This window comes from Triturus cristatus, chromosome 2_1 (genome assembly GCF_964204655.1).
Source record: "Triturus cristatus chromosome 2_1, aTriCri1.1, whole genome shotgun sequence".
Lineage (NCBI taxonomy): Eukaryota > Metazoa > Chordata > Amphibia > Caudata > Salamandridae > Triturus > Triturus cristatus.
Window position 1 is genome coordinate 32,035,648 of NC_140581.1, and position 21,255 is coordinate 32,056,902.

At 44.1% G+C, this 21,255-nt stretch overlaps 1 protein-coding gene across 7 annotated transcripts in view; it reads left to right on the forward strand.

The window, feature by feature from the left end:
* Window positions 1–21,255, forward strand: part of LOC146863653 (putative E3 ubiquitin-protein ligase HERC1) — a 1,482,062-nt gene that overhangs the window by 762,774 nt on the left and 698,033 nt on the right. For 5 of the 7 annotated variants that reach the window (XM_085627737.1, XM_085627739.1, XM_085627735.1 and 2 more), the window contains exons 39-40: window positions 17,195–17,402; window positions 17,538–17,689. The exons of the other annotated variants lie outside the window; for them this stretch is intronic. In XM_085627737.1, coding sequence (XP_085483863.1) covers window positions 17,195–17,402; window positions 17,538–17,689 — 360 coding nt within the window. The remainder of the gene's footprint in view (window positions 1–17,194; window positions 17,403–17,537; window positions 17,690–21,255) is intronic. 7 annotated transcript variants of the gene reach the window in all.

The following is a 21,255-nucleotide window of genomic DNA, read 5'->3' on the forward strand; positions in this document are numbered from 1 at the left end:
GATGAAATGGCCAAATATTAACATCTGTACATCTTGTACACACACCTCCTCCTGATGTTTTGTTAGATGATAAAAAATAAGCAATTCGGAGCCCATGTGAAGAAGAGGTATTGGAGTTAAAAAAAAGAAACATTGAGAAATTATCTTCAGTTTGGAAAACATACTCTAGGAGAAACCAATAGTGCGATCACACTTGCCTCTATGCCTTTAACCAATTTAGGACTTTCCTGTAATGTCTCAGAAAATACACAATTCATTGAAAGATCTGAAGACCCTAATATGCTTATTTACAGCACATCCATACAAATTAATGAAAGTATCATCTTATGACCAACTTACAGATCCACGAAAAGCGACACATCTGGCACCTGCTCTGTAGTCAATAAAATAAATGCTCCCCAAACTCATTGAAGCTTAAATGAAGTTGTGTCTCCCACTACCCATTCCATGATTCATTTTACCATAATGAACGAGGTCTGTGTGATTTTCTAAAATAAATGTATAAGAGGAAAAAGAATATTCATAGATAGAGAAGATAGTATCAAGGAGCATACTAATATCTCAAGCAATTCAAATGGCAAGTACAATATAATCTTTTAAATCATGAGTCTTGATTGTTCTTGAATTCAGTTCTGTTGCTTTTATTTTCACAATTAGAAGAATGAATACATGCATCAGCCCAGCCAACTCGTTTCATCCGTAAAAAGACTTCATCAGGGTTAAAATATAACGTAGTATCAATACCACTTCCGATGGAGAATAGTTATATATCGTGTTGTGAATCCCCCGTTGTGTGCTTTCAATCACTTAAATTAAAGCCTCGGTTCTTCGGTTGAGGTAAGAATTTCCAAGAATGGAGTGATTCTTCATTGATAAATAGATGCAGTTGAATCTTATCAGAAAAAATCCTTCTTGATTAATATATAATCACTGGGATTCCCCTAGCATAAAGAAGGTAAGGTCTCCGGAGCAAATATCCTCCGTCTTCTTGCCAGTCGTCTATCTGTGAGATAGAGAAGTCTGCTTTCAAATGTATTCAAACATCTTACTACTCACAATTTAGGATTATTAAGAAAACACAAATATCCCATGCTTAGAGATTTCTTTTCAATTTATATTGAGACAGAACCCCCAAAGAAGAAAATTGACTGAAATACAGATACGGTGCATGAATATTGGATATCCTTATTTATTTATTTAAAATGTAATTCATAATGCGCACAAATCACCCTGGAAGGTGTATCTCAGCGCAGCACAGAACATAAACAGGTAGGCCAGACTCTTAGGCCGCAACAACTCAGTCTTGAGAAATTTCCTGAATTTAAAATGATCAGTACATTGAGGTAAGTGAAGTGGGAGCCTATTCTAAGAAAAAAGGGGTAAGTAGGAAAAAACCTTCTATCTGAGCGAGACTTTCTTACCCGGGGGACTGTGAGCAAGGCTTTGTCACTGGATCTTAACGGTTTACTTGGACGACAAGGAAAACTCTTTTAAAACAGAAAACAGGGCTTTCTCAAGGCAGGTTATCTCTTATTTTGATTGTAAGGTCTAAAGTTGACAAAAGCCGGTTTCCCAGGTGGACTCAAAAGCGATGCGTAAACTCTATCTCTGAGGTCCAACCGACTGGCTTTTTGGGCAAAACATGTGTTGGCTGTTCTTTGCTTTTCACTTGTTTTCAAATAAAGAAGAAAGGACCATTACAACAGAATACTCTACTTCCTGTATCTACCACGTTCAATACGGAATTTGGGATCTAATTACTCTGTAAACCCCAATGATATTGAGGGCACAAACCTATCACACAGGTGAAAACTTACCTAGACAAGGTGGCCTATGGGTGAATCCACCGGATAGGTATGTGCCACAGTCTAAATTGGGTCCTGACGAATTGGGTGTGAACCCTGGTAACACCCATTATATGCAAATGCTATTTAAAAGAGACCTGTGGACTGAGGAACAAGAGGGCTGGTGGCACTGATTGCCAATAGGATGTAAGTGTGAGGACAGAGACAAGGGGCTGTCAGTATGAAGCACGAAGAGTAGTTAGAGAGCAAGTCACAAATGTAATTGGAGACTGAGACACAAGCTATGTGGAGCTAATGATGCACAAGAAGTTTGAGGGCTGGACCCTGTGACATATGACGTTAATGGGCCGTGCACGGAAGCACAAGTTCTGATAACAAAGGAATGACGTATGAGAAGGACTGTACAATAATGCATAAAAGGGCTGAAAGGTACTGTTATGTTATATTCTTTTCTTGAGGCAGCGTGCCTCTGGCTGCCGGGCTTGTGGCATGTGACATCATTTGTGTTCCATGCCCTGTGCTCTAGGTTCTGTTTAGCAACAGTTGAGACTTGTCGGTTTGCCTGGCCATGCTGGTTGGATGTCTGCACTGACTCCAAAAGAATAAACTCTAAAATAAGCCATTACAATTGCAAAAGTTGTAGAAGAGTCAGAAAAATGTATGAGGGAGATGAAAACCATTCAACAGGATAAAGGATTGGAGGTAGCCACTCTGCAAAGTAGTTTTGAGGAGGTAAATGTGGTGCGTAGCAAGCCCAATAAGGGGAGTACTACTAGTACTAAATCAAATACCGGTGAGAGCACCATGTCTCAGTGGCAAAAAGGGTCTGATCGTACATGTCATAGGTGTAGTTGTACCTTCTACTTGGCTATATAATCAAGCAGATGCTGGATGAGAACATTATTGAAACTGTGGAGGGTGCTGAGTGGTTGTCTCCAGTGGTGATCACTCAAAAACAGGATGGCCCGCTCTGCTTTTGTGTGGACTTGAGGAGCCTAAACAAGTTTGTCATTATGGACAGTTTTCATCTTCTAAATATTAATGAGATAATTGTAATATTCACTGGTGGTAGAGTGTTTTCTAAGCTGGATTTACGCAGTGCATATCATCAAATCAAACTTCATCTAGATTCGAGAAAGTATACATTGTTAATTACAACAGAAGGCACCTACCAGTTTAACAGACTTCCTTTTGGCCTATGCTCAGCAGCTAGCGCATTTCAACGTATTATAACGGAAATCTTGAAGGGTTTTGATCAATTGGTGATAACTCTCCCATTTTCTTTGTTTAAATTTACCTCATGCATGAAACACTATCCACTAGGCCGCTTCGAGCCCTTAGGCAGTGCATTTCTACACGAAGTTTGGTCACTACCATTCACATACAGATGCCTAGGGGATGACAAAGAAGTATACCTAACTGGGGAATCATGTGATATCACGATAGGTCATACTCTTGTTTATAAGAACATCCAGTTGCATGGCGCCTGTAACTTTACGGGCCGAATCTTGCATGTGTTTTAAAAGGTATACCCATGCCAGCTTTACACCCACTTTCACTCTGCTTGCAAACTGTAGTTATTTGTTTTTAAATAATGAAGAATGCTGTGGCATGCTGGCCGGCATCCCTTACATTGTAACGGTTTCAAAGCGTGTGGTCTGCTGTAAGAATGTGCTTTTCCCACTCCCACACGGGAGGCTCGCTAACTCGATTTGGCCTTCCATACCGACCTTGAAGGCAGACTTCAACAAGTTGGGCAGAATAAGAGCATTGTTATCCCAAAAAGAAGTTTCGCTCACATCTGCCCGTGAGACATTCGTCCTTCACGTGGCTAACACCCATACAGAAGTACAAGCCCTTCTTAATACTGACCTCCCACTACATTTTGGTGTGTTGATTCACACTATCTTCAATACTTCTAACACTACAGGCATTGCCCTTTTTTTTTAAAGCTGTGGGCTCTAGCCTTGTGACTTCTTTCCAAACTATATTTGGTGTGATACCGGCATTTATCTATTCTATTTTTTCCAGTGTCTTCGGTGGCTTGCCACTATTACTTGCCTTAGTCGCTGGGATATTGCTGTTAATTTGCCTGCTACGAAATGGATGCTCTTCCTGTGGCCCTGCACAGCCAAGACCGGCTGCAGATGCTTCATAGACGTATGCTTGAATGCTATGGTACTCTGCCCCTGGCCACACTCAGCTTGGCTTATGGATTATCTTTTCGCTTTGCCTATTACACTTGCGTGCAACCTGTCTTCAACTGCTTGGATTGTTCCTTTCAATGGGCATTGGATCTTTGCCTCTCCAATACGGCATTTCCTCCACCTGATTTTGAACTGCTAATGAGTCCCTTAGTGGCCCATAAGCAAGAATGTTCCGGTGTTTTAATTATGGCCTGCGCAGCTGCGCTGGGAGTTCTGGCTGGATGGGATATCTGTGCAGCGGCACAGGATTTCCTACAATGGAGTTACATCGAGTATCACGCAAGTTGTCCTTTGATGGTGCTGGAAGCACCCATTGTTGAGGAACATATGTTCATTCACTCTGCTTGATTGGGTGGCATCACTTTTTTCTGATGATAACAATGACTTCCTCTTGGAGGTTATCGCAACCTACTGTTCGTATAGCTTGATGGATTGACTCAGCCACCTTATCCTTGCTGGATTTATTTTTTATTTTTGTGTGCCTTTTTGGACACTAACTATTTTTTACTATTTCTCTTCTCACATTCCCCGCAAATCAGAGGTATCATTGATACAAATGCTCTTGAAATGCCTTTAAACGTGAAGCTGCTTCAACTTGGGATAGCTTCCAGATTTCATTGTAAGCTGTATAAATAAATCTTTTTGACCTTGGATGAGCAGGTCCTTTTTTTAAATCTGTCAAATCAATGTCACCTGATAATAATGACAAATGTTGTTTCACTGAAGTTGGAGTAGAGTGTTCCAACTTTCCAACGGAATATGTAGTAACTGAATGGGAGTTAGCAAAACGAGGATCAGGCCTATCCTGTGTGTAACCAGGAGCCTTGTCGTGGAAACGAAGTTGGCAAGCATCCGAACTAGTTTGCCAAACCAAGCAACCTAGGGGGTCCAACTAGAAAAAGTAAAGGTGTCATTGTTAAATAGTGATTGCAATTCAGCCATGGAATAATTAGTACAATTGCTCCAGTTCTGATATGCAGCTAGAGCAGGAATAGCAGGGGCATTCATTTGCTTAGAAGTTGCCAATCCAAAACAAGTTGTTTGATAAATCGATTCATTTAAAAATAGAATCTGCGTTGGTATAAGGCATGCGCGGTGTAACACGTCTGTGCCTCGAACTTGCCAGGATTTTGAACCCCAAACTGATTTAAGATCAATCGTGGATTTCCACAGATCATAGCCACCCACTGACAATTTATCAATAGAGGATTTAAAATATAATAATTTAGTTTGAGCATTACTTTAGAATTAGATGAAGCATTTAATTTAAAATAGAATGACCCGGGGTTTGATTTATCAACATCTGTAAAATATGTGAAATTTTCAAAAACGTTTTCGAGCTGCCTTCCAAAGGAGCCGGGCAATGTTCCCATTGTGTATAATTAAAAACATTTCTAAATATGTTAGCCTTATGCTGATAATGATGACCATAGTGCTGATAGCAAAACAAATCTGCATAATTTGCAGTTTTCAAATACAAATATTCAGCATCAAAAGAGGCACAATATTTTAAATCTGAAAACAAGGATTGTACGGCTTGTACGTCCCAATCATCAGACCTTATGTTATGTTTCACTACATCACCCACTGAAACACAAAGTACATTTGGTACATGAATCATCTCTGTAGGGCCATGGATTTGAAAATCTACTGCATCCCAAACTATGCCGTCTATAACTGGCCAGGCAGTGATGTTGACATAAGTCTGGTCTCTTTTCATTCTGTGCGAAGAAGAGTGCGGAGCCTAAGTTCCACCTACCAGTTTAACAGCAAAGCGTTCAGAAAGGTAGTGACCATTGATTAGAAGGAAAACAAATGTCACAAAGCCAATGGACATGAACAAGAAAATTGCGATGAGCACCAACCAGATGTATGTCCAAGGTGGAACCAAATAAGTCTGTTTAAACCAGACTCCAAAAAGAGAAAATTTGGAAGGGGTCTTTGATGATGTGGAATGTGAGTCAAAGGAAAAACGTGATTCATTAATGACCTCAGGTTGCAAACCAGGTGATGACACGGTAGTGGGATAAGCATATTCAGTTTCTTCATTATAAGTGGAAGCAGGCGGGAGCAGCAAAGGATTGTTAACAGAGTCCAACTCAATGGCGGTGTCATCCTGTGTGTTGTTAGTAGTGGGTAAGCCTGGATCTCTCAATACAGTTGTTGTAGAGACCGCTGGCGTGATGCTATTCAGGATCGACCAGATGTTGTGGCTTGACATTGTCCACTGAGATGTATCTGTTGTCTTTTCCACCAGGAAGCGGTAGTAAAATGACTGTACGAGTACCTTTCACACCAAGCACTGGGACCGGTGCACGATAAGAGGGGCCAAACTCTTTTTTGTTCTCCACCTTCTCTTGGACCAGGTCTCCGACTTTGGGTAGCCAGCCGACTACCGGAATCTGCAGTGCAGCATCAGTGGGTAAGGGTAAATGTTCAATTTGCAAGACTGTCACGGGTCTCTTGTAGTTTCTGTAATACAGCAGAATGATTATCTACGTCAAAGGATGCGGCTGACGCCGCCATGTCTAGACAATCAAGGTCTGGCACAAACATTTTCATGCCGAAGAGCATTTCCTATGGGGTCCGCCCACCCAGAGAACTTCTAGGGAGATTATTTAGTACACGCTGTACACTATACAAATGGGCGAACCAGTTCCTGCCAGTCCCTATGACCCTAGCTGTCAAGGATTGCTTTAAGTCACAGTTCATTCGCTCCACAACCAAATTGCCCTCAGGCCTGTATGGAGACGAAAATTTGAGCTGCACCCCCAAAGGCCTCATGGTATCCTTGTACACCTTAGAGGCGAACGCTGGACCCTGGTCCGAATGGAAGGTGCCTCATGCAAAAATTCCCACAAAGGCATGCAAATCCCTGATGACAGTTCGGGCATCAGCACAGCATTGCGGCCAAACCCATAAAAAGCGTTTGCACAAATCCACTGCAACTAAGATGAATTTATAGGCAGTATCTGAAGAAAAAGGACCACAGTGATCTAAATAAACACAACCGAAAGGTTTATTAGAAATGCATAGCTGTGTTTGTGGTGCGCGCATTGCAGTAGACGGCTTAATCTGCTGACAAATGTCACATGAAAGTTCATAATTACGGGTTTGTTTATATAATCTGCGTCACCAGTAATGCTGCTGCAAGATAGAAACAGTCGCAGACACCCCAGCATGCGCCGAAGCCATGCCTTTGTGTGTGGCTGTTATCAGTGAAGGTCTGTGGTCTGCGTTGGGAATCAACCTGTTACCAACGTCGTTAATTCTCACGTATGGAACATTATCGGGACTTAAATGATAACAGTATTTGGAAGGGAAACCCTGTGGGTAATTATCACCCTTCTCTGTAGCAGCTATTGCTGCCAAAATGTCATTATCAATCGTATTCATGGATCTTGTAACTGCTCCAACTGAACACGTGGCTACTGCTGATTTGGCAGCTTCATCTGCCAAACTGTTACCGACTGTGTGCACTCCTATACGCTGATGACCAAGAGTATGAATTACCTGTGTGAGAGGCAGACGGTCTTTAAGATCTGCGACTCGAACTCAAAGGGCCCGATTCACAGAACAAACTTAAGACTAAATCCTAAACTTAGTACCATTCTGGTATTCACAGAATGCACTTAGTACTTCTGGTATTCACAGAATGAACTTACTACTTTTGCTATTCACAGAATGAACTTAGTACTTTTGCTATTCACAGAATGGATTTACGACTCCTAAACTTACGTCCGCACTCGGGCCGGAAATTCCGGCCCGGAGGCGGAGCTTCCGGCCCGGAGGCGGAGCTTCCGGCCCGGAGGCGGAGCTTCCGGGCCGGAGGCGGGGTTTCCGGGCCGGAGGCGGAGCTTCCGGCCCGGAGGTGGGGATTCCGGCCGATTTAGCTATGGCTGAAATCTCCACCTCCGGCCCGGAAGCTCCGCCTCCGGCCCGGAAGCTCCGCCTCCGGCCCGGAAACTCCGCCTCCGGCCCGGAAACTCCGCCTCCGGGCCGGAAACTCCGCCTCCGGGCCGGAATTTCCGGCCCGAGTGCGGACGTAAGTTTAGGAGTCGTAAATCCATTCTGTGAATAGCAAAAGTACTAAGTTCATTCTGTGAATAGCAAAAGTAGTAAGTTCATTCTGTGAATACCAGAAGTACTAGGTGCATTCTGTGAATACCAGAATGGTACTAAGTTTAGGATTTAGTCTTAAGTTTGTTCTGTGAATCGGGCCCAAAGCATTTTATGTTTAACTGTGCTGCCTTTAGAATCACGATAGTCATTTTGAGACCAAAAGAATAAGTTGTCATTGAAAGACTGAACACAGTAGTATGAATCGCTTAGAATTAAAGTAGTCACATTTGGATGTGCAAACTCCAGAGCTAGTATCAAAGCGTGCAGCTCTGCTAATTGGGCAGTACAGTCTCCTAGTGCCTGTTTATGGACAACATTGAACTTGAACTCCCCGTTCACTATGGTACCTGCCACTATAGCACAGGCCACCGAGTAAGAATGCTTCAACCCAGTTGCCAGCTGCACCGAACCGTCGATGTAAATGATACATTGGTACTGCTCAAGGGAGCTCATTGATAGAGGAGGAGAATGAACAAATTCATACTGCAAGAACTCCTGTGTACGGAATGACGAGTCAAAAATAAACGTGACATCCAGAGATGTCAACGATGTTTCCTATTGTATCCAACGGGGATGCAAAGCCTTTGAGTTTGGTACACTCGCCTTTGTGACCGCTTCAAGAGCGGGACATGGTGTTACAAACAAAATCCGTTTCCCCTGTGCCAGTGTGTATTCCTTTAGGATCGCCATCTGGACAACAGTTAATATTTTTCCAATAGAGGAAAACCTCAATTCTGCTGAAGTGTATAAATGTGATTTGTAAGCAATTGGTACTGTGTCACCTTCATTAAACGTTAAGTAGGTGAAACTCACATGGCTTGGGACGATTCGTATCACCAGGTTTGTATGGTTATCACGACTCAATTTTTTTTTACATTCAATAAGATCAGACTGCAAAGATTGCAGTATGGTAAAATGTTCCGGAAGCCAGCAGGATTTTGAAAAAGAGGTTGTATCACAGCATACAAAGGCTTGATACGCTGGGCATAATCGGGAATGTGAGTTAGGCCAACATTTTTAAAAAACAGCAAAGTCAGTGTAGTTGGAGGGCGCAAACGTGTGCATTTTTCCAAGAAGTGAGGCGCCAAGCCTCTTCCTTCATTGTTGAGCTCGTAGCCCAAAAACAACACTGTGTTCTCTGCAATGTGTGATTTTGCAAAGTTAAATTTGTAACCGTGGTCAGCAAACAACACTATGATGCGATCCACGTGACAAAGATGCGGCCATAACTCGTCGTCTGTTAGATAGATATCATCAACATACGAGTATGCGTCTTCGTCTATGCTGTCCAACAAAGAGACAATACGGGCGGCGAGCACACCACGGCTATTTTTGTAGCCCATTGCCAAACGCGTACATTTTTTTTGTTTTCCGCCCGCTGTGAGGCAGTCCATTGACTGCTATCAGGGGATAGATTGTGCATGAAAAAGCCATTGGAAATGTCAAGTGTAGTTTTATATTTTTTATGAACAAGACTGTTGACTAAAGCAGGACTATGGGTATTCTGCACCGCACAAGTCAGACAATGTGAGTTCAAATGTCGGTAATCCAACACTAAGCGGTACGACCCATCGGGTTTTGCTACTGTAAATAGAGGATTATTCATCAGTGACACACATGACTCAATTACTCCTTGATACTCTAGTTGATCCAGAATATTTGCAACGGGAGCTTTTGCCTCCCGCCGCAGGGGATATTGGGGTTGTGGCTGTGTCATAGACCGTAATGGTATCTCATACTGGGGAGAATCTTTATCCCAGCCCACCTGAGTACGGTACAGGGCCGGTGCAAGCACCAAAGCCCACTCTTCTGCAAAAGCCTTTGCTTGCTCCTTGGAGACGTGATGTGAAAAACTTGGGAGTGTAACCTCTTCTCCCCGGGGGGCGGCTAGAACAAAAGGCAGGGTGCAATCTGCCTCTGCCAAAAGTATGTCATACGAAGAAGTTAGATTTTCCCAAAAAATCTGTTTTATTACATGTTGTATGTCACCTTCAATTAGAAGAACTATATCATATAGTCTGTCAGGGGGAGCCACTCAGGTGTCAGCCGTTTCAACTGTGATGAATGTTTCAGTTTCTGTCGCCTCCAGAAATGGACGCAGTGCATGCCACACTATTGTAACCTCCGCTGCGCTGTCTAGCAGCGTTACTGCCCATGTTAGGTTCCGGAGCCAGGTTCTCACCATCTGTGGCATATCTCGCTGTTAAAGCAGCAATTTTCTTTTTCTGAAAAGGCAGTTGCGGACGAGGAAAATCGTCTTGTTTCCCTTTGCTTTCAGTTTGACGAGGCTGCTCATGTCCTTGCGGGGCACCTCGACCTCTGCCGCGTTACCGGCGTTCCCCTCCACCAGCTTGTGAGCCTGATGTTGCCTGTGAAGAACGAGGAGAACGCTGATCAGGAACCTGAAACCTGTCAGGAGACCTCATTCTCGCCTGGTCGTGCAAATCATAAGTGCGCTCAGAAGACTCGGGTACTGGTGACGCTGCACACGACCCTTGTGCTTCTTGTTGCTTCCCCTGATTCTTATTTTTCCAATTCTTTTTAGGAAAATTTGGACGGTTGTCTTTAGCAGACTGTGCTGTTCGTGTTTGCTGTTGTGCTGGTATTCTAGTGACAGGCTTAAAACCCAAACTATTGCGCCCAATTGTCCTATAAGCTTCTGCAATAATTTTTAGTAATTTGCGGGGCTTCTCTTCATCCTGGACAAGGTGCAAAGCATTAAACACTTGAAAGTTAACTGCATCTCCCTTGACATTAGCAAGGAACAGATCAACAACTACGGCGAACACTCCAACTAACCTCATCCCTAACTCCAGAGCCGCCTCCGGTCCGTGTTCATCCTGAACACTCTTAATCACGTAGGGGAGCACAGTCATAGATGATGTACCGAAACATTTTGCATACACCGCCGCGAACACCTTACCCCAATTTTCACAATCAGTTACTTCAGGTATTAAGTCTTTCTGCAAACTAATAGTAAGAATCCTGTGTTTCTCCACAGGACTTGTATTCAGAAATACTGCTTCCAGCTGGTCAAATTTCTCAGCAAGCCAGTAAGGTAAATCTTCCTTATTCTGGGGACGCTTGCACATAACCGAATTGAAATAACCGGACTAATAGTTAGTCCCAGAGGTCCAGCTGGTTGTGTAAGACGCGTAACTCGTCTACAGCGACTACTAGATAACGTGGATGTGGTGATTACCCGGCCAAAACTCGCCAAGTGACCCCTGGAACCGATGAAGGGCCTAACCGAACCGGTGTCACGGTGTGGGGTAGGGCGTCATTAAACCAAATACGGGGTTGCCATGCTGAAATCCGAACCTCAAGAGTCGTATATGGCCAATACGCTATAGGTGTTGCAGTGGGATTATATGTATGGAACAAGTTATGATCTCCATCCACTGCCGGAAAGGTTACCCAAGAATAAAACACCTCAAAGTGGTGAGCTGTATTTTCCCCCACCGCAAAAATGAGTGAGATACCTGCGTTGGGCACTCCAAAAGTAGTCAAATGACGACGAAGCGCCCCGTGGCTATGTGCCGCAATATCTACCTCAGCCATATCGAGTAGAAAAGAAGAACAACTCAATACGTGGCAGCGCAATAGGATAGTAATTCAAAAGAACTATAAAACCATTTAATCTTTCAAGGTTGAACAAAACATCAATATAGGTAGGTTATGCCGTCACAGCTGTTTACCGGAAAACAGAAGATAGGGGATCATGGACAAGCACAAGAACTACTAAAGTGCCTTGTAAATAAGAACCAGACCAAACGTTAGGTGCGCCATGTTGCAGTGATTCTGCACATACACAGAACTATGCGCAGGAAACCATGACCTCAGTGTGTAGTGGTGTACCAAAATACCCACCTCGGTGCCCAGAACCCCAATCCGACTAGCTATAGTGTCTCATTCGTTCTCCATGCTACAGCGAAGATACCAATGATTAGACATCCTATCTCAGGATACGTGGGAACAAGAACACTCTTTCGTTCAAACTCTCGTACTTGTTCACAACATGAGCAAATGGAGTCAAGGAATAGTTTAAAATGTTTATTTTAACTAACGTGCTCTATAATGCTGTACACGAGCCAATACTAGCAGCAATATGCAGAAGATCAAACAAATCAGCATTGTTCCAATTCCATACAGAACAAAAGGAGAAATCATATTATAATGATGATGGAAACAGGACTATAGCGCCTTTCCACCCTCCCCGTGCTAGAAGCTAGTTTATTATAATTATAGAAGACCTCAAGGCTTTGTCAGGGGGACCCCATACCTCCGAGTTCAGATGCAGGAATTTACATCACCGGACGAGCACAGCTCTTCTGTCCTGGAAAGCGTTTCTCCAAGTGTGTTAACATGCATGCAAGGCAATATTAAAAGCACCAGATTTCCAGGTTTGCAGCTGTGTTCTATGTTATGGCTAGGGACGCGAGACTGACCAAAGCAAGTCAACAGAGCTCATTGTTTTTGGCCTTGAACACGCTGTACAGACGAGGAGCAGGGTATTCAACTAAATATGTGAAATGCAGACAGTTCTCATGTGAAAGCGAGCAAGCAAAGTGTTTACGAGAAATATGACATGTTGTAATGTGAGCAAAAGCGGTAAAATGGCGGCCAAGCACATACTAACTTATGCTAACTTAGCAATGTCCGCAGGTGTCTCCATATCCTCACTACACTCTTTGTATTTGCTTTGTTCACCCTAAGTTGACAGGGTATGCCCAGACGTGGGTCCCTTGTTCACTTTGCCATTGGATTCAAGCTAGCCTGGCTGATGAGGGCTGTTAGCCCGAAACCGTTCCCAGGATGCTTGTTTCCTGTCGGGGGAAGACATGGCTTGGCAGTTCAAGTTGGGCTGTTCCCATGAGGCACAGGGTCAAGACTGATTTGCATATAGCTGTGTCTGAACTGGGGTGGCGAAGTGAGCTAAAGAACGATGATGGATTCATCCCAGATCTGTGACTGGGGGTGAGTGTCTGAAAAGTTTCAGTGCTCCGTCCATCATCTCCTTGTGTTTGCTTTCTCCTTCCACTGGTATCACCATGATGCCAGGTTCTCCTACTTGAAACCAAAGAAGGACCAGGCAGAGTAGCTTACATTATCTTCTCTCCTTTGGCAGGGGCTACTTCATTAGCGCACATATATGCATACCCTTTCCATGACATGCTGGGCGTGGTCCGAACTTTGAAGGCATCTAGGCACTGACCTCCTATATTCCCCGGAAATCCCCCTTATAAACCGCCCATGGCTCCCAATGACCCAGGAGACATTGGTACAGCGCACTCTTTCAGTGCACCAGATGTGCACAGTGGGAGACTTCTTCACAAATGGTAAAATAGATACCACAACCGCATTTGGGGCTGCTGGGGGTGTATCCAACATGGACAAAATCTTTGCCTCCGCCTCAGCAGCACTCTCTGAGACAAGTAACCTGACTACCCTGAGGAACTGCCTGAATTCCCTCTCCTCACCTTAGTGACATTAACCACTGACAAGACCAAGCCGGTCTCCCACCGCTATCACTCCTGTTTATTTCTCAAATCAGTGCATGCACTCACATCACAGGCTGCTTGGGAGTGAGGTTTGGGGTACCCCATCCCAGATAAGACTTGGCACTAGTGCTGCAATCAAACCAAATTAATGTCCTCCAGAAGAAGCCACAAACTACTACACTATAAGTACCTTCATCGAAGATACACCACTTCTGCGGCTTTAGCCCGGTTTGATCCCTCACTCTCAAATATGTGGCTGATAATGTTGACTTTGTACATTTAACTTGAAACTGCACTGTTAAAGATGAATTTTGGAGGGCTATAGTTACTTTGCTTTCTACAGTGTTGGAGCTGACTGTAGATCTCGATCCACTCATGGCTAGGTTATGTTAAACCTCTGAAACTGGGACTCCAACACCTTGCCGCTATGGCTCTATACTAGCCAAACAGCAAATAGCCCTCCTGCGGGACAGTAGCAGAACAACCACTACCAACGACTGGCAGAAAGACATGGCGTATTGCGATACTACCAGTCAACTATATGCATCATTGCTGTCGCCAACATCTAGGCTGAAAGGTAATTGGGCTCCCCTTCATACCTATCTCCTCCCAGTGGATTCTGATGTACCAGACGACGCTGTTGACTAATAACCGGAGCTCTATGCTTGCCTCGGATGCACGCTCACTTGGCCATAGGTTTCCCTTTCAGGTATTGCCTCTTCATCACTGTCGCCTTGCTCCTTATTCTGCCATGCATATGATGTCCCTTCTCACTTAGATTATTATCTCCTTGACTGGGCATGTGCACACACTCATATGGTATTCTGTATGTGTGTATGGAAGTGTATATACAGTATACAGTAAGCGCCTTGACAACCTCGGTCATTTGTTCGCGATTTACATCTTGCCCAATCAATCAATCAATCAATCAATCATATGTATGCAAAGTTGTCCTCCTATGCCTGACACAGCAATGTTTGTTCTTTTATTGAAGAAATTAATAAATGCATTTAAAAGAGAAAAATTAGAAGGAACTATATTGTACTTTTTTGCTATTTATGTAAATATAATGTAGCAAAGGGATTTTGCTTTAAGCAGATTTCCATTTTTCAGGGTTCCCGAGACCTCTGTATTCAGCCTCTCTCTTCTACTGCTCAAAGGGCCCTGTATTCAGCTCTTGTCTTCTATGGGATCTCCGTGGCTATGCACCCAGCCCCCTATCTTCTATAGCCCCCCCAGGGCTGTATAGTCATCCCTCTCTTCTCCTGAGCCCCCAGATAGTTTTGTTCCTTGTGGATTCTTTGCTCAGCTCTTCTCCTCTGCTGGGTTCCCTAGGGCTCTGTACTTCGCCCCTTTCTTCTGCTTGTCCAAGGGCTCTGCACTTCACTCCTTTCTTCTGCTTCCCCAGGTCTCTGCACTTCACTCATTTCTTCTGCTTGACCCAGGGCTTTGTACTTCACTCCTGTCTTCTGCTTGCCCCAGGGCTCCGTACTTCACTCCTTTCTTCTGCTTGCCCCAGGGCTCTGCACTTCACTCCTGTCTTCTGCTTGCCCCAGGGCTCCGTACTTCTCAAATTTCTTCTGCTTGCCCCAGGGCTCCGTACTTCACAAATTTCTTCTTCTTGCCCCAGGGCTCTGCACTTCACTCCTGTCTTCTGCTTGCCCCAGGGCTCCGTACTTCACACATTTCTTCTGCTTGCCCCAGGGCTCTGCACTTCACTCCTTTCTTCTGCTTGCCCCAGGGCTCTGCACTTCACTCCTTTCTTCTGCTTGTCCCAGGGCTCTGTACTTCACTCCTTTCTTCTGCTTGCCCCAGGGCTCTGTACTTCACTCCTTTCTTCTGCTTGCCCCAGGGCTCAGTACTTCACTCCTTTCTTCTGCTTGCCCCTGGGCTCTGCACTTCACTCCTGTCTTCTGCTTGCCCCAGGGCTCCGTACTTCACAAATTTCTTCTGCTTGCCCCAGGGCTCTGCACTTCACTCCTTTCTTCTGCTTGCCCCAGGGCTCTGTACTTCACTCCTTTCTTCTGCTTGCCCCAGGGCTCTGTACTTCACTCCTTTCTTCTGCTTGTCCCAGGGCTCAGTACTTCACTCCTTTCTTCTGCTTGCCCCAGGGCTCTGCACTTCACTCCTTTCTTCTGCTTGTCCCAGGGCTCTGTACTTCACTCCTTTCTTCTGCTTGCCCCAGGGCTCTGTACTTCACTCCTTTCTTCTGCTTGCCCCAGGGCTCAGTACTTCACTCCTTTCTTCTGCTTGCCCAGGTCTCTGCACTTCACTCATTTCTTCTGCTTGACCCAGGGCTTTGTACTTCACTCCTGTCTTCTGCTTGCCCCAGGGCTCCGTACTTCACTCCTTTCTTCTGCTTGCCCCAGGGCTCTGCACTTCACTCCTTTCTTCTGCTTGCCCCAGGTCTCTGCACTTCACTCATTTCTTCTGCTTGCCCCAGGGCTCTGCACTTCACTCCTTTCTTCTGCTTGTCCCAGGGCTCTGTACTTCACTCCTTTCTTCTGCTTGCCCCAGGAGTCTGTACTTCACTCCTTTCTTCTGCTTGCCCCAGGGCTCTGTATTCAGCCCCTTGAAAGCACCAGCTCCCATTGTGGAGTGTACGTAGCCTGCTTCTCTGTTTCATCACCAATGCCTTTCATCTGTACATTTAAGTTTGTCCTCATTCCCACAAGCATTTCTCTTGGATCGCCACCAATCTTCTTATCAGCTCTTTTGTCCTGCTTCTCTGCTATCCAACTCTGGATATATTTGGCCTTCAGACTTCTATGCTCCTCCAACTTTGGAATTTGTTTCATCCCTGTATCTATCACTCTCCTCACTTCTGTTATTTAACGCTTTACTCTTGTTTCTGAATCCTTATTTTCACCTTTTATTCGCCTCTTTCTTCTGTGTCTTCTGCCTCGTTGATCATCCTCCTTTGACTCTTTGGTGTTTCTAATTCTGTGCCTTAATAAGGTGCACTCCACCATTTGTACACCCTTATTAACGACCCATTTTGCACCCGCTGTCTGTGTTATTATGCTGAGCATCCATGCTTTGTGTACCTCTTCTACCACAACTTCTCTTTGATGGCTTCCTATCAATTTGTCTTTCGAATTCTTAATTGTATGCCATGTTTTCAAATCTGTTCATGCTCTGGGTCTTCTTTTTCTGTGTTCCACTTACTCTACCTCCACTTAGCTCTCGCTGGCATGTTCTCTGCCTTTCCCCTTTTTCCTTCTCATAAAGTTTGCTCCTTTAGTCCCATGTTCTCTAAAATATAAATGCTCTTATCTTTAACATTAATTCAGTATGTACTGTGCTTATTCTTAAAACTGATCTTACACTCTCTCTGTTTCTGAAGACATATCCTCTAGTGGACTCCCTATGATCTCTGATCTACCAGTGTTTCTCTTACTTTGCCTGACAGTTGCTCTTCTTACACCAAACTATGATCAGAACTCAATGATAATTTGATGGATTGATGTGTGCTGGTATCTGGCCCTCACTATGCTCCAGGACATGGCCTTTATGCCCATATTGTCTCAGAATGAGGTATCTCTCCCATGTATTTCAGGTGTTGTGGAGCCTACGCCGATCTCCTCACCCACCAACAAGGCGTCCACGCTTAGTACAAACAAAGAGGAAGTTGCTCCATTGACTGCCTCCAGCGTAGTCTCCGCCTCATCGTCCTCCTCGAATGACCTCAGTGCCCTGGTGTTGTCTACACTGCAAGGGAGTGGCTGCGGCAGCTTGAACTCATTCTTGCCAGTGCATGTGCTGCAGTAAGTCTGCCCATCCACTCTTATCCAAACTGTCAGTGTCACTGTCCTCAATGTTGGGACCTTGGTTTGTGATCTAAGGCCACGCGACAATCCATATATCTGACCAGAACGAATGCTTTCACATTTGATTGACAGGAAGATATCGCTGCTGCGGTTCCCATCAGTTTCATCTCTTCTTTCAAGCCTGCCTTCCAGCACCGACAGTTCATCTTCTTCAATAGAGTCCCCGGCAGATCAGCCGTACTACAGTCCACCATTATCAACCCCTGGTACCACTACAGCGATTGGTAAGCACTGGAGTGTAGGTGTTCACAGTTTTGATTTTAGTTGGGCTAGGTAAGGGCAGAGTCAATCTCTAAAAGGGCCTAGCACAAATAATAACTGTTCTGAATATACAAAATATAGTAAAAATATTCATAAATAAAAAAAGGGCATGACGAGGCTATGTTGGAAGTAGAAGAGATGCCGAGCAACATCCATACATACGCCAGGTCTATTGGTCCAACTGGCTGGGATGAGAAACATTCCAACATCTTGGAATATTTGTAGATGATACATGAATAACTTCCCTGCCCACGTCACTCGCACCCTAAGAATCGTCGCTCTCATTTGTGCTCCAGGCTTGAGCTGTGCTGCCTGGTCACCGCAGTATATGGTGAAGAGTGCACATGAGCATGGTCACCTGACCTGCAGCCAGTCACATTGCCAAGAACTTCATGCCGTAAACTACCAAGTCCTGAGGGCAGAAATTAGGAATTGCGTTTTCCAAAATGCGAATCTTAGTGAATCGCAATCAGAAATGTAAGAATCCTTTGTACTTTCAAATAGCAATTCCTGGTGGGTTGCAAATCGACCTACCTCATGAACATGAATGAGGTAGGTTGCCGTTTGCGACCCATTGGGAATGCTAGCCATCACAGGGATGGTGGCCTGCTGTGGCCAGCAGCACCATGTCTTTGATTGCTTTTAAATAAAGCAATCTTCTTTTTTTTAAATGCAGCCAGTTTTTCTTAAAGGATAGCAGAACAGAATTAAACTTTTACATCTCATTTTTTGACAGTAGCTGTGGGACCACTGCTTGCTCTTAAAAATATTTTTTTTACCTTTTCTAAGGGGAAGAGATCTTTTGGGGACCCCTTCCCATTTGCGAACGGTTAACAAACCTCTTTATTAATGTTTTGTGACCGAATTCCAATATGATTCAGTAACTGGAAGGGGCATCACACACATGCCGAATCACAAAAACAAACTGCAATTTGGCAAAAAGTTACCAAATCACAATTTGGCTTCTGTACATTCCAAAATGCTTTTTTTCTGGTTGCAAATAGTTCAATTCTTCAAATCGGGCTGTTTTTGACTTCAAAAAAGCTTTGTAAAAATTGTCTGAAGTACTGACACAGTATCAGCAGTAAGTGAGGTGGTGTATCAAGCCATGGTACTGCTGTATGTTGAAGTGGCTCACAGGTCTGCTGTGTGTTGCACTGCGAGCAGTCTACTTTGCATTGCAAAGGTTTCTTTTGATGTGTAAAGCGGGGCTATGCACACTGCCTGCCTCTATTAATGAGGCATCAATTCACTGCATGTTTCATTGTGAAAAACCGTGTTTGCAGCAATTAAACCTGCAGGACTGGATACCTCACAATCCTGGTATCCACATTTGCAGTGTGGCATACTTCTAACTTCTGACACTCAAAGGGATTGTGGTGACAATGTCACAAAAGTGCCCGAGTGTGAGAGGGACACCAGGAGCATGCAGCAGTAAAGGAAACTGCTGCCTACTCCTCTCGATGCTGGCAGCTCATTCCAGACCAGGGGAAGCAACTCTTATTGATTCTTATGGGCACTATAGGTAACACATGGAGCAATACCAATGTTAGCAATGATAAAGAGGGGGAAGTGGTACCGGTACTAGATGGACCACTTGGGACGACTGAGGGCCGGGTATAGAATTCCGCCCATCTGCCAGACTCTAAATCAGGCCTTTAGTTGGGACTGTGAAATATACAGAGTATGAGGTGTTAAAGGAAAGACACTCTGTGGCACAGGCTGGTGTTGTGGAATACACAGGAGATGTAGCTGTGATGAGACACAGTGTCAGACAAAGTAAAGTCTAGAGATATCATTGGTGACAATGGTCAGACAGCATCAGCACATTAGGTGCGTGCCCACCTATTTCCCAACAAAACAAATCCCTGGGGGTAAATCAGCACAAAATGCCCTAGATCCAGAGCTTAACGAAAGATCACCACTAAATGCCCACAAAAGATTCCAGACTCTCTGGATCACAATGCGAGTACAGCCCCTTTTACCTCTGCAACAGGATCTTGAATACTCCTCATGCACACACCTTCTCTCTCTTCAACAAGATCTTCAATACACCCTATGCACACAGCTTCTGTCTCTGCACCAAGACCTTGGATACACTTCATGCACACACCTTCTGTCTTCTGCTACAAGATCTTCAATGCACCCCATGCACATATATTCTGTCTCTGTAACAAGACCTTGGATACACTTCATGCACACACCTTTTATCTCAGCAAAAATATCTTGAATTCCCCTCACGCACACACCTTCTGTCTCTGCAATAAGACCTTGAATACACCTAATGTACACACCTTCTGTCTCTGTAACAAGACCTTGAATTCCCCTCACGCACACACCTTCTGTCTCTGCTACAAGATCTTGAATGCACCTCAAACACACACCTTCTGTCTCTGTAACAAGACCTTGAATATACCTCATTCACACACCTTCTGTCTCTGTAATAAGATATTGTATACACGTCACACACATCTTCTGTCTCTGTAACAAGATCTTAAATACAACTCATGCACACACCTTTTATCTCCTCAAAATTATCTTTAAAACACATCTTGCACACACCTACTGTCTCTGTAACAAGATCTTGAATACCCCTCATGCACTCACCTTTTGTCTCTGTAACAAGATCTTGAATACAACTCAAGCACACACCTTCTGTCTCTGTAATAAGATCTTGAATACACCTCAAGCAGCAAGATCTTGAATACACGTCATGCACAATCCTTCTGTCTCTGTAACAAGATCTTGAATACACCTCATGCACAATCATTCTGTCTCTGTAACAAGATCTTGAATACACCTCACACACACACCTTCTGTCTCTGTAACAAGATATTGAATACACCTCATGCACAGACCTTTTATCTCTGCAAAAAGATTTTAAATAGACCTTATGCACACACAGTTTATCTCTGCAAAAAGATCTTGAATACCCTTCACGCACACACCTTTCTCTGTAACAAGATCTTGTATAATCCTCACACACATACCTTCTGTCTCTGTAACAAGATATTTACTACACCTCACACACACACCTTTTATCTCTGCAACAAGATCTTGTGTACACCTCAAGCACACAAGTTGTATCTCTATAACACAACCTTGAATAAACCTCATGCACACACCTTTTATCTCTACAAAAAGATCTTTAAAGCACCTCCTGCACACACCTACTGTCTCTGTAACAAGATCTTGAATTCACCTCACACATATCTTCTGTATCTGTAACAAGATCTTGAATACAACTCATGCACACACCTTCTGTCTCTGTAACAACCTAGAATACATCTCATGCACACACCTTTTATCTCCGCAAAAACAAATCTTAAATACACCTCTTGCACACACCCACTGTCTCCGTAACGACCTTGAATACACCTTAAAACACACCTTTTATCTCTGCAAAAAGAACGTTAATCCCCCTTTTGCACACACCTACTGTCTCTGTAAAAAGATCTTGAATACCCCTCATGCACTCACCTTCCATCTCTGTAACAAGATCTTGAATACAAACCATGCACATACGTTC